Source organism: Electrophorus electricus, chromosome 8 (assembly GCF_041902795.1).
Source record: "Electrophorus electricus isolate QZ-2024a chromosome 8, ASM4190279v1, whole genome shotgun sequence".
In the NCBI taxonomy this organism is placed as follows: domain Eukaryota; kingdom Metazoa; phylum Chordata; class Actinopteri; order Gymnotiformes; family Gymnotidae; genus Electrophorus; species Electrophorus electricus.
This window is the reverse complement of record NC_137504.1, coordinates 14,337,186-14,349,525: the sequence shown is the minus strand read 5'-3', so window position 1 is coordinate 14,349,525 and position 12,340 is coordinate 14,337,186. Positions and strand designations below refer to the sequence as shown.

General features: G+C 45.2%; 1 protein-coding gene across 5 annotated transcripts in view; it reads right to left on the bottom strand.

The window, feature by feature from the left end:
* ppp2r2bb (protein phosphatase 2, regulatory subunit B, beta b) overlaps positions 1 to 12,340 on the bottom strand; it is a 55,449-nt gene that overhangs the window by 12,165 nt on the left and 30,944 nt on the right. For 4 of the 5 annotated variants that reach the window (XM_027023452.3, XM_081720218.1, XM_027023451.3 and 1 more), the window contains exons 2-3: positions 1,832 to 1,929; positions 720 to 885 (exon numbers count right to left, since the gene is read on the bottom strand). In XM_027023452.3, coding sequence (XP_026879253.1) covers positions 720 to 885; positions 1,832 to 1,929 — 264 coding nt within the window. Of the gene's footprint in view, positions 1 to 719; positions 886 to 1,831; positions 1,930 to 3,709; positions 5,156 to 12,340 lie in introns of those variants that run through there. The other variant, XM_027023453.3, reaches the window with a different exon arrangement.

Here is a 12,340-nt window from a genome sequence, read left to right as displayed (position 1 = left end):
ATCCCTGTATTCTACAGTATTCTAGTTCATTGCTATGTTTAATTCTAACCTACTGTACTGTACTTGGATATATTCTATGAGTAAATGACAAAGCACTTTTCTAAGTCGCTCTGGATAAGAGCGTCTGCTAAATGCTGTAAATGTAAATGTAAATGTAGAGGGTAAAACAGGTGTTCACTGTCACTGTTTATTCTTTTGTTATGCTGTAAAAAGTCAAGTAGAATATTATTTTATGTTCAAAGTATTGCTATACTATGATCCACATAACTTCCTGATTCACATGATGTTGTTATCGAAGCAAAACATTACAATGGTCACACATGTATGGTTTTGTTAGTTTTTTATAGATATCAGTAGGTCATACTGTGTGATAATATGATCATGTGAAAACCATGGGGTATCCAGTATCCAGTGGATATATATTTCTGTATATAATAAATCAAGTAATATAAGGCCAAATTGAAAACTGTCTAACTTTCTCTCTTTGACTCTTAGTAAGGCTTGACTTATCTGGCAAAGAGAAAAATCCTGCTTTGTAAAATTTCCATCTACGATACTGAATTATTCTATTTTGTCCTATTCTATTCTCCTTCTCAGGGAGACACCTTGAATAATTATTTACACTTCATAAATTATGGACTTTTCGGGATTTTTATAAATGAAAAGTCTAGCTCTAGGTTTGATCTAGCATTGGTTGAGAATAAAAGTATCTGGCTTGCCATTGGTGGAGAGGAGGAAGTAGGCAGCATTTTGCTGAGGCAGCCAGCGGATCTTGTTGATCTTCTCCTCAATTTCCAGGCTTTTCAGGTAGTCGAACTCAGGCTCGTGGCTCTGAAAGGTGCTGTAAACATTGTACTCCCCTCGTCGGTGGGGCTGGTTCTTACTCTGACCACAGGGCAAGATTTTCAAACACACCATGAGAAGAATTGGACATTAATGTTAAGTTTAACCAAATAATAATTTGTGCATCATGTTGATGATCAGGGTAAACAAGGTTATAAAATAAATCAGAATGAAACAAGATGATAAATAAGAAGGGAACTTTGTCTAGCATAAAATATGACGATATGCTCTTCATATGGGCAGTATGTAGGCTGTATTTTGGAGAGTTGAAATAGTAGTCTCATATTGTGTCTTTCACTTTCTCATACCCTTCTTGTTTTGTAGCTAAAAAAGGTCTCAGACCTCAGACATTCCCACTGCAATGGCGGTGGAATATCATTGATTTTTAATGTGTGGATACACCCCCACCCTCCTTTGTTTCTGAAGAGGGGGCATGATCCTAAGACATGAAGGTTGTCCACGGGCCCAGAATATCTTGATACAGATCGAACCATGAATACCCTCAGGGTCCGATCTCTCTTCAGGAAACATCTGAGTCAATAGGGTGAGATCAGACGAAGTGGACACCTTAATGGGAACAGATTTAACCTCAGTGTGTGTGTGGGGGGGACGCCTCTCTGCAGACAGAGATTAGCAGATATCGCCAAAACAGATTTAGAGAAGATGGCAGCAAAGATGTGGGGAGTTACCCTTTCAGACATTTACTGAGCCAGACAGAACCCTGGGGTATTGTTTATGTGCTTTTGTGAGCAATTATAATAGTTGCGAAAATGTGTGTGATTAAATTAGTTGCTAAAATTATGTGAGGTATAATCTATCAAGGCACTGTCATGTTCTAAGATGGCAAAACCAGAAATAAACACCATGAATGACAGGCAAAACTGAAATAGACACATAATAATGTGCTCAGCAGGGAGACAATTATTTTATCCCCCCCCCCATTTTAATGGTCCCCCAGCTAGTGTTAGCATATGGGCTGTATACTTACCTCCTGTTCTCTCTGGAACACCACCACACGACCTCCTTTGTCCCCCGTGGCCAGGAGCTCTCCGGTGGAGTTGAACTCGACCGTGGATATGATGTCAGCTGGAGGGGAGAGAGCGTAAAAATTCAATACATGTGCAGCAGGAATGTCGGGTTTCAGGACAGCCTCCAGTTAAAAAAAAAAATGTTTGAAAGAAAATGAAAATGACTGGGTTGGGGTGGCGGGGGTGGGGGGCTGGGGTTCCTCTGCCTGTCAAGATTATATCCCAGTATAGTCTCAGCTGCCTGCATTTCAAATGATCGTGTGCTGTCTGCAGTGACAGCATAGCTGAGAAGTAACTTATACCACCTGATTAACCCTCCCTGTCTAGGAGTTCACCAAGGCCACCATGCCACCCATCTCACGCCATACACGATGAAAGGCGATGCTGGGAGACTAGCCTGTTCCCCCCAATACTGTTCACCACCACGTCACTATTTGCTACCACTCCATTGATATGCAAATCCCTTCTCCAAATATCGCATACTTCCATAATTCCAGGCAAGACAGAGCGAAAGCAAACTCCTTAATAAGCACCAGACTTACATGGACTATAGCTAGCATTCAGCCAAACCTAGATCACACACAATCAGTAGGTCTTTATTTTAATGAGATGAAGGCATGATATATGATATGAACTGGGGTGATACTCCTCTCTCCATAATGGCGGCAGCGCTTGCATGTCAAAAGCCCTTGTGTACAGACCCGCACATGGGAAACATCCGCTGGACCTTAGCAGTAAACACACACACAAAGCACGCACGAGCTGGTGTTTGCAAGCATGCTGGACAGAATGCTCTTTCCTGTCTGGGGTGAAATATACTGTGTGAATGGGGAAGCCAATAATGATCATGTCAGCATTAAAAAAAAAACATCGTATCTCCAAAATTGTAATTTGATGGGAACAATCAAACATCTGATAGCGAGTGAAATGTTCACAAACAGTAAAGGGCAGCTTCTTTTTCAACGTTTAGAAAGATTTTCTTATGACAGAGACAGATAATTAATGCATACACTTGAGACTAGCTGTTTTTAGGACTTAGATACAGTTCATTATAGACACCCTAAGAAAACAACGGCTGTTTTCCTAAAGAGACAATGATCCTCATCATAATCGATGTATTAGTTGCAGGTTTGGTCTGCAAGCCTCCTCCCAGCTAGCTCTTCTTGTTTTTCTGCTTTCTCATCTGCATTTGCAGAACAGCTCGCGATGAAAAGCTCACACACACTTCACTGCATATGACCCACATCCCAACCCAAAAAAGACTCAAGCTGCTTCTGAGAGCCCCGATGCTTAACGCGTTCCAAGTGTCTAATCACTCTCCACCATCGAGGGGGAAGGGAGAGTCTTGTGAAGGGGGGGGGGGTATTAGGCTGGGACAACCAGTGACGAGCGTGTCCACAAGCTCCCGGAGCTTTAATGCTTCGTTATGTAAATAAGAGTCTGTTCAGATCCCCGAACCCCCTGCTCATTGGACAGACATGCATGACATAGCCAGAACATAATTTTTCAGTCGCTTGCTCTTTGGCAATAATTGATCATCCACAAATCGCTCTGAGAAAGTCCTAAGCTGAAAGGAAACACGAGTCCTCTCCTCACCCTGTCCTCAGTTAACCCAGAGCTCTTCTAGTTCCTACCACCACTCAAAATAGGAGCCGTGTCCTCAATGGCCTGGCCAACAAGCTCCAGCATTCGGCAGCATCTGACGCCATAACTGATACCACTGGTGATCACCGATGCAAAGAGGTCCATCATCTGTGGTTTAGATGGGTTTGTGGACCTAAAGTTGCTCACTCAGAAAAGCCCTGACTCCAACCCTCCGACACGCAATCGAGTCCTACCTTTGACACATCTTCCTTGGTCCTCTTCAAGCAGATGCATCTGTTTCTCTGGCTTTGCGATGCACTGTTGCTATGCAATCCTTCCCGAGAAAAGAAAGGACACTATCTCCGCTTGTGCTAACTGCAGTTCTCTCTCTTCCTCTCTTCCCCTCTTGCTCTCTCTCCCACTCTCTCGCTCACCTTACTATCGCAGGCAGCTATATTCGCAACTGCACTGTATCACCTCGCTTCCGATCAGCTCCGTCCTCGTAGCCCCGCGACGCGCCGAGCACTCAAAACGTTACGGTGTGCGGCGGCCGTCATTTGCGTGCGCGCGGCCGCAGCAAACGAGCGAGCCGAGCCTTTCGAAACAAATCCCTTTGTTCCTTCAGGAGCCCGTCACAAACGGAGGGAGGGAAGAGAGAGACAGAGTGAGAGAATCAGACGGAGAGCAAGAGGAAAGCATCCGGTTGTTGTTGTTGTTTTTGTTTTTTTGTTTTTTTTTTATACTTGTTCCCTCTGACACACCTCCATGGGTTTTTATATGCGTGGAGAATTTAAGGGCACGGTTTCCATGACAACCCTTTCCCAGACCGGGGGGTTGTTCATGCTATTCCTACGCAGAAGTCTAAAGTGCCAGCACACATAGTAAATGTAGCGCCATTTGCACCCAACTCCATTACGCGGGGCTCTTCAGCGATGCCAATATCCAACACTACACAGCCACAGCTGGCCCAAGTGTTCACACCTTCCTGTTCTGTACATTCGACACAGAGCTAAGTCTCGCCTTTTTTGTTTTTTTTTTCTTTCTGCGGACCTTAAGCTGCCGTTCTCATTTAATTAATGGCACTGCATCCCGTAAGCATAGCCAGAAGGGATGGCTGGCCACTGAGCCGACACGGTCGTGCTGCTCCTCGTCTTGCCGCAGTCAACAGTCGGCGGGGACTCTGCGTGGTGAAAAGCGACGAGCCTTTGGCGTGAACGCTGGGAACTGGACAGATTGTTGGCGCTGAAGGCTCAGTACTGGTGTTACACTAACGAGGGTCCTGGCCAACACTGGCCCTCAGTGACAGATGGGGGGGCTGTTGTGTTCTGGGTTAACGGCAGTTTTTTCATAGTGTCATGGTACGTTTTATGTAAGGGCTCTTGATTCTCTAGCACAGATACTGTTTTCTTATGGAAAGACTGATGAAACTACTCTCTCTCTCTCTCTCTCATTCTCTTTCCTTCTCATGCAAGCAGTGGCTTGTCACACCTTGTAACATATGACAGGGTCTGACCCATTTTTACTTAGATTGGTCCTCCATGTGAATCTTTTTCTAGGATGCTTTGTACACACACAGTTACATATGCTACACACAGTGACATACATATACCCCCAGACTCCACTCAATGTGCTGGTCCAGCAATATGTCAAACGAGCAAATCACAGCCCGAAGAGCGTCACAGGGTGTAGTGTATGCAGGAGATGGAACCGGGGGCATAAATAATTACATCTAAATCATATTCTGATTCCTCACACAGAAGCAGAATTCCGAATGAGTTCACAAAACATGCTGACCTAATTAGGCCTCGGGAGAATCCAATTTTCCGATTCCTTTTCCGGGTGTTTTTCATCGTTATCTTCAGAGGGGAGTGTGGAGGAGCGGAGGGGGCATAACTTTCTGGCGAGAATGAAAACGGAGCACAATTAAACGTTGAAAGAGATATGCAAACGCTTTGGGGGCAAGCGGGTAGCTACCTTGTTATCGTCTGAAACATACCGCCATTTTGGTTTTGTGATCTTTATGAAGTCATTTTACAAAGTGCATCTTGGCTTGTGTCATGGGCGCCACTTTGACACGACAGCAACCTCTTTGTGGGCTACTTAATGGAGGGAGGAACTGAGACTGCTGTCTGTGTCTGGTATGACAAGAAGGCTCACAGACTCGGCAGCCAGAGTGCTCTTAAAGAGTCGGCTTCCCCAGTCGTTATTAACACATTAAACACGGGTGGATCTGAAAGTGGAGAAGTAGCTCATTAATGGAGATGGCCTGATGAGTGAAGAGGCCATGGAGCTTTGTCCTGTGATCATGGCCAACCTGGCACAGACATCATCTCATGTGTACACACACACACACACACACACACACACACACACACACACACACACACACACACACACACACACACACACAAGCACAGTCAAAACACGGGGGCTCGGCTCTTACTTACTTTCTTTGCTTTTGGTACCAAAACACTACACTGCCTTAAGCAATTGAAAGAATACCTTTAAAAGCCAAGCTTGTCAGAACCCAGAGGCAGGGGAAGAATGTAAGAATGTAACTACTGACATTTAATCTCACTTCTTGAAAGTCACCTTCAACCTTATTATAACCACAGACTGAACAGATTTCCAAGGAAGCGCTCATCTGTTTGAATCGCTGTACCCATTCAGTCATATGATAATCCCTTATCCATAGTCCACTACACGTATCCTAACCCTCGATGTTAGGAAGGTGATGTTCTTTTTCCATTCACTCCACCATGCACCATGGCATCACAGATCCTTCGTTTGGATCATTTGTTTTGGTTTGCATTCACTTCGCTGTGCATACAGAAGATCACTTTTCCTTCCCTCCTCTCCTTCGGTCACATGCAGCAATGTAAGATTTCAATTTGGCTCTCCAAGGGGAGCACACATCTGCCACGCCACAGCCAATCGTACCTCGCCTCGGACACTTGGACGGACAGGCCCTAGCGGAACCTGCCGTCACAGCCAGACAATAAATCATGAAGCTGGCGAAGCCTGTGAACACTGCCAGGTCAAGGGTCGCCGTGCTGCACGAAGGCACGTCCTGCGATAACAGAAATCCATCTCGAATAATAACGCGGGCTGGGGGGTAGTAGCGGTGGGTTTGGAGGGTATGGGTTCTCAGGGGGGCACAAATTTATCACAGAGCCCGAGCACTTCTCGCTCTGTTATTATTACATGTGCAGATCAGAGATTGCAGATTCAGCGTACCCTACCACGGCGGAGATTGGATCTCTCTGCGGTCTCTGCCGTGCATGGATTCAACGGGAGATGAAAAGCCTAAAATTAGAAAAAAAAAAACAATTCGGTTGCTGCTGAATCCCAGGCTGGCCGTAACTGAGGCACAGAGGGCAAGGGGGCGGGTGGGAGGGTGGATTATTAAAAACAAGGCGTTATACAGTTTCGCCTCTGCCTGCTTGAAAGGCAGCAGGAATGCACCAGGAAATGAATAAAACAAAAACAGAAGAAAAAAGATCTAGAGATATAAGCTCTTTTACAATACAGATCTTTTGTAAGCATAGAGACTTCTAACAAAAATGGAAAAGAAAAATCCATTTACAACAATTGGGTGACCATGAAAAGGTGGGGGAGTGGACTGAGCAGCAATTTGTGATTATATTGAAGGCGCAGATGTGCACGGAGGCTTAAAAGGGTTTTTTTATGAAAATATTAAAGAAATCTCCTATTTAAGGTCACAGGACCCTCCTCCACTAAGGATATTTCATTGCAACCAGATTCAGTATGGATGGCAGAGACAGTTAAGTAACAGTAACAGGAGAGATATCGCAAAAATGGTTATTCATTGAATTACTAGCGCTAAGCATCAAATTAAACAGCCAAATAGTAAAATTGCATGAGAACAAAAACAGCACAAACAAAACAGCACGAGCATGGAAACCCGTTGTAGTACAATGAGTGAATGAGAAACTGAGTAGTTTGTGTGGCGTCACGCATTGCTAAACACCTGCATGACTAACAGATTACGGTGCTATAAGGTTACTGAATTAACCTACATGCGTCAGGCCGATGGGCTCCAGGATAATCACGCAGGTTGCCCCGTCTGTGTTCAGCGGAGGCACAAATACAGACGGTCATCTGTTCACACCGAGCTATCTTTTCTGACTCAGTGGAAATCCCCTGTATCAAAAATGAAATCTCCAAAAGTTTGCAAAAAACTTTCGCAGCACCAGCACTGGGCACAAGAAACAGCCCGATATTATGACAACATGATTAATATGCCATAAGGGCTGGTGTAGTTCAAGTTCTCCCAACGCACCCCAATCACCCCAAATGCGGGTCTGCTTTTGAGCCAAACCTACTTGAGGGTAAGTGATGGGTTCCAGCTAATACCACACCAATACCACGAGCCCTCTTACGGCACTAGTTTCCCGCCATTCCTGCCATCTTATGCAGTTCAAGTGTGTGAGCGACAGCCACAGTGGCGTGTGTAATTCTCTCGCTGGGTTATGAACAGCAACTACCCCGTGTCACACAACTCCACAGGCACAATTTCAAATGAATTCATTTGTTTGGTTTGAAATGCCATTCGCTTGGCAACACCTGATGACACATCAGTGCAGAGCCCTTGATACATGTGCTAATTCCACAAAAGCCTTTGTTTTACTCAAGCACCGGCAGCTAGACAGAATAAAACTGGTCCTTTCTCAATGACATTAAGTCCATAATGAATAAGACCATCGGGGAAATGTCAGAAAGTGAAAGTAAAATTAGCATTTAGAGGCCCCTTTGTTTACTTTGGTGAAAGACCAACCATAGATTAAGTAGATGTCTCTGGTGAAACGTAGGATGGCAGGGTTATGGATAAGGATCTCATGGCTCCTCGAGCAATGCAAGGCAAGAGCTTACAATCTGATTTTCATCACCAGTGTAACTAAGCAACCGGACATTAAAACATAAGCGGGGTCTCTTTGCATGTCCCCAAGGACTGAGCATGGCTCGATCCTTAAAGCACAGCAGGCCAGAGCCGCAAACCTGACGTACGCTTTCTGAACTTGCACTAAAGCCATTAGACCTAAATTTTGCATAGCCAAACAGAATTGCACTGAGGAATGCAACACTCCATGAAGTGTGTCAACCAATCTAAGCTTCAGAATCGAGCACTTGGAACACTGTTTTGTTCAGGAAAGGCTGTGCCGAAAGCTAATGCGCACAACAAAATCTGTGAATACATAAACGAATGAGACAGTGTTTTTTGTGTTAAGCCCTACATCCCCCTTTACCCCTCGGCAAATAACCTGCCCCTCCTTCCGTCACTGAGCCGAACACATCAAGCAGGGGAGGATTTTCTTTTGGAATAATGAATGTGCCTCTCGGGGCCTTGGATGAAACATTTCTTTTCTTGGATAAACGTGGGGTAGCCGGGGGGCTGTTTGACTTGGCAGAGACACTCGCTGAGGCCCCCTCTATAACAATCTGTGCCCAACTTCCCATCCGACGGTCCGGTTGAGATCCGGATCTGCTCCAAGACAGCCAGATCGGCAGACTCTTTGCTTGGAGTTCGTTGCTCGTTCGCCATCTCCCTGTCAGGGAGGCCGCATGCCTGAAGCAAAGTCGGCCATCCGGTGAAGGCCGGAGGCAGATTGGTTTCCCTTCTGGGTCTTGATTCCTCTTGAGGTTTCTTTCTCTTGCTCTTGGGCAGGTTTTCCTTGCCACTGACACTCTGGCTTGCTTGTTAGGGGCCTGTACCCAAATTATCTGTATAGATGGTTTCTGTATAGCTGCTTTGTGACATGTATTGTAAAGAGTGTCAAACAAATAAAATTTCATTGAAACTGAAAGTTCTGAGCTGATGGAAACAGATTTATGTTGATCTGATACGCTGGTTCCTGGTGTGTTTGGTGCACAGAGCCAATATTAGAGAAAGGCTTGTAGGACTTTGTTAAACGATAGGATTTTGTGTTTTTGACTCTTAACATGTTTGCACATAGTTGTATAGGCTTATGATTTTATAACACAACTGACAAATAGAAGATCTTACAATTGCATCTAAATTATCATTCACTATCAATAAACTGGAATGGAATACTTCCATTTTACTCATTTTATTGTATAAAAAATGAGCTGACAAAGAAATATGGCAATGATTTGGCATGAAGGAGCACATTCCCAAGTAGATAAACCTATATTGATTTAAAATGAATTCAAATTCTGTTTTAAATGTTCTGTTCACACTGGGCCACCGGATGTCATCTCCAAAGTGGAGACTTCAAACTGGAAAGAAACTGGAATTTCCTTCAGTGCCACAAGCAGAAACATGAGACCCTTTCTGCTTCAGGATGTTTAAGGATGCACCCATTTTCCGAGCTTGCTTCCATATTGGAGAGCGGATCTGTCAGCTCCGCTGTAGCCACAAAGCCATCGCAGCTTTCCCGCCTCGGTAGGCAGCAGACCGCCAACAAGCCACACCTGCAATGGGCCCACGCAAAACGGCGAGTGAGAAACATGCTATCAGGGTAAATACATAAATCCTGAATATCGGTCCCTGGTGTCCAGTATTTCAGACACACACACCCCCCCTCCCCCCCAACCCTGCCTCACCCTTGAGGGCAGTGGATTCTCTGTGGCACTGGTCGTCCATTTTTCCCTGCTAGAGTCTCGTAGGTCCGTGTGTGTGTGTGTGTGTGTGTGTGTGTGTGTGTGTGTGTGTGTGTATGCGTGGGCAGGTGTGCACGTATATTAGGGTGGGGGGTGCCTACATGACTGCGGGGATTGCAGTAAATAGAGGGGGCGTGGGGGGGTTGCTGAGCTCAGGAGCTCCAGCCGCACTCTCCGTTTCACTGCAGCCGTAAAGACAGGGCTCGGCACAGAGCCACTTGCTATGAATAACCCTCTGCATTGATGGGGAGAGGGGAGCCAGATCAATGCCAGCTCACCACAGTGGCGCACAACCCGCTGCACATATAGTTCTCCTACAGGCAGCCTACGCTAACCAGATGGTGAAGGAGGGAAAAGCTGAACTTAATTGTGCGCTGCAGTGATTCAGAATGGAATTAATCTATTGCCTGTTGTTAATAAACACTGGCAAATGCTTCTCTGTAACTCTTTACTAATAAAATATATGTGTACACACCCACACAAGTGTGTGTGTGTGTGTGTGTGTGTATGTGTGTGGTGTGTGTGTGTGTATATATATATATATATATATATATATATATATATATATATATATATATATATATATATAAAACTGCAGTGTACTGTAGTAAGAGATGTAGAGATATTTTAAATAGTAGTGAAGCACACAAAGTTTCGAGAGAAACAGGACGTTTCGGATAGAGGACCTTCATCAGCTGTGCAAGCAAAGTGCTTCTGAATTTGTTGGGGTCCTCTTCCTGCAAATTCAGAAGCACTTTGCTTGCATAGCGGATGATGAAGGACCTCTGTCCGAAACATCCTGTTTCTCAAGAAACTTTGAATATCTCTCTCTCTCCACATATACAGATAGATAGCTGTAAAGGTAGGTAGAGAGCGAGAGAGAGAGGCTTAGGATGAGTTAGATGTATTACTTCATAGTTACATTCATATTCATGCATTATCTCTAGAGATTAATGTAGTTTCTACTAATGGTCACATATAGGGCAACTTTGGCATTCACTACAGCAAAGAACAATATACACTACACACTACAGCACACTACACACTGCAGCACACTAAACCCTACTGTACACTACACACTACAGCACCCTACACACTTCAGCACAATACACACTTCAGCACAATACACACTCTACAGCACCATACACACTACTGCACACTACACACTACAGCACTCTACAGCAGCCTACACACTACAGCACTCTACACGCTACAGCACAATACACACTGTACAGCACACTACAGCACCCTTCAACACCCTACACACTACAACACACTACACACTATAGCACACTACAGCACAATACACACTGTACAGCACTCTACATATTACAACACACTACACTCTCCAGCACACTACAACACCCGACACACTACAGCACCCTACACAGTTCAGTATAACACCCTACACACCACAGCAAACTACACACACTACAGCACCCTACACACTACAGTACACTACACACTTCAGTACACAACACGCTCTACACACTACAGCAATGTAAATATTACAGTACCCTCTAGAGTGCTGGCACTATTCATCTGCATCCTCAAATCGGCACCATGTGTACCGGCACTAGCTGCTTCCATTACACCAACATCTGTGGCTGCCCGTGTCTCTGATACGGCTGTATGCCGGAGGCGAAGTGAGGGGGCGCAGAGACAGAGCACGCCTGGCACTCGGCAGGGGCGCCCCAAACACGCCACACAACTCCTCCAATTTCCATGCCAAGGCCATGCTGGCCCATGCCAGCCGATGTCAGCCTGGCGCTGTCTGTGGCCGGGTCTGCGTCGCAAGACCTGCGGGTTTAAGTGTGCCAGTGGAGCGATTGTGCTAGGAGACTGGGTGATTGGGTTGGGCCTGCAGTGATCCCCACTGACATGTCTAGCTGTCAAACTCTTTATGAGCTTAAGTGCGTGTGGGTGTGAGTGTTTGTGTGTGTGTGTGTAAGTGAAAACAGGACCATGAGGGACCCATTTAGTCCAGCTTCCTCCGTACTTTAATTTTGCGGTCTCCAGCGTCAGGGGTTGGAGGTGCTGCATTAGCATCGGAAATTAAATAAGCTAACACAGAGTTGTGGGGGAGTGTTGCTACACTTAACTGTCGGTGCAAAACAGCTTCGTACATCATCAAGAAATTGGAAAAAAAAACAAAAAAACAACTAGTCAAGCATGTTACCACGTGTAATTATGTACTGAACTAGACTTTGCATGTGTTAACATTAAGGACGTAATAGATTGTG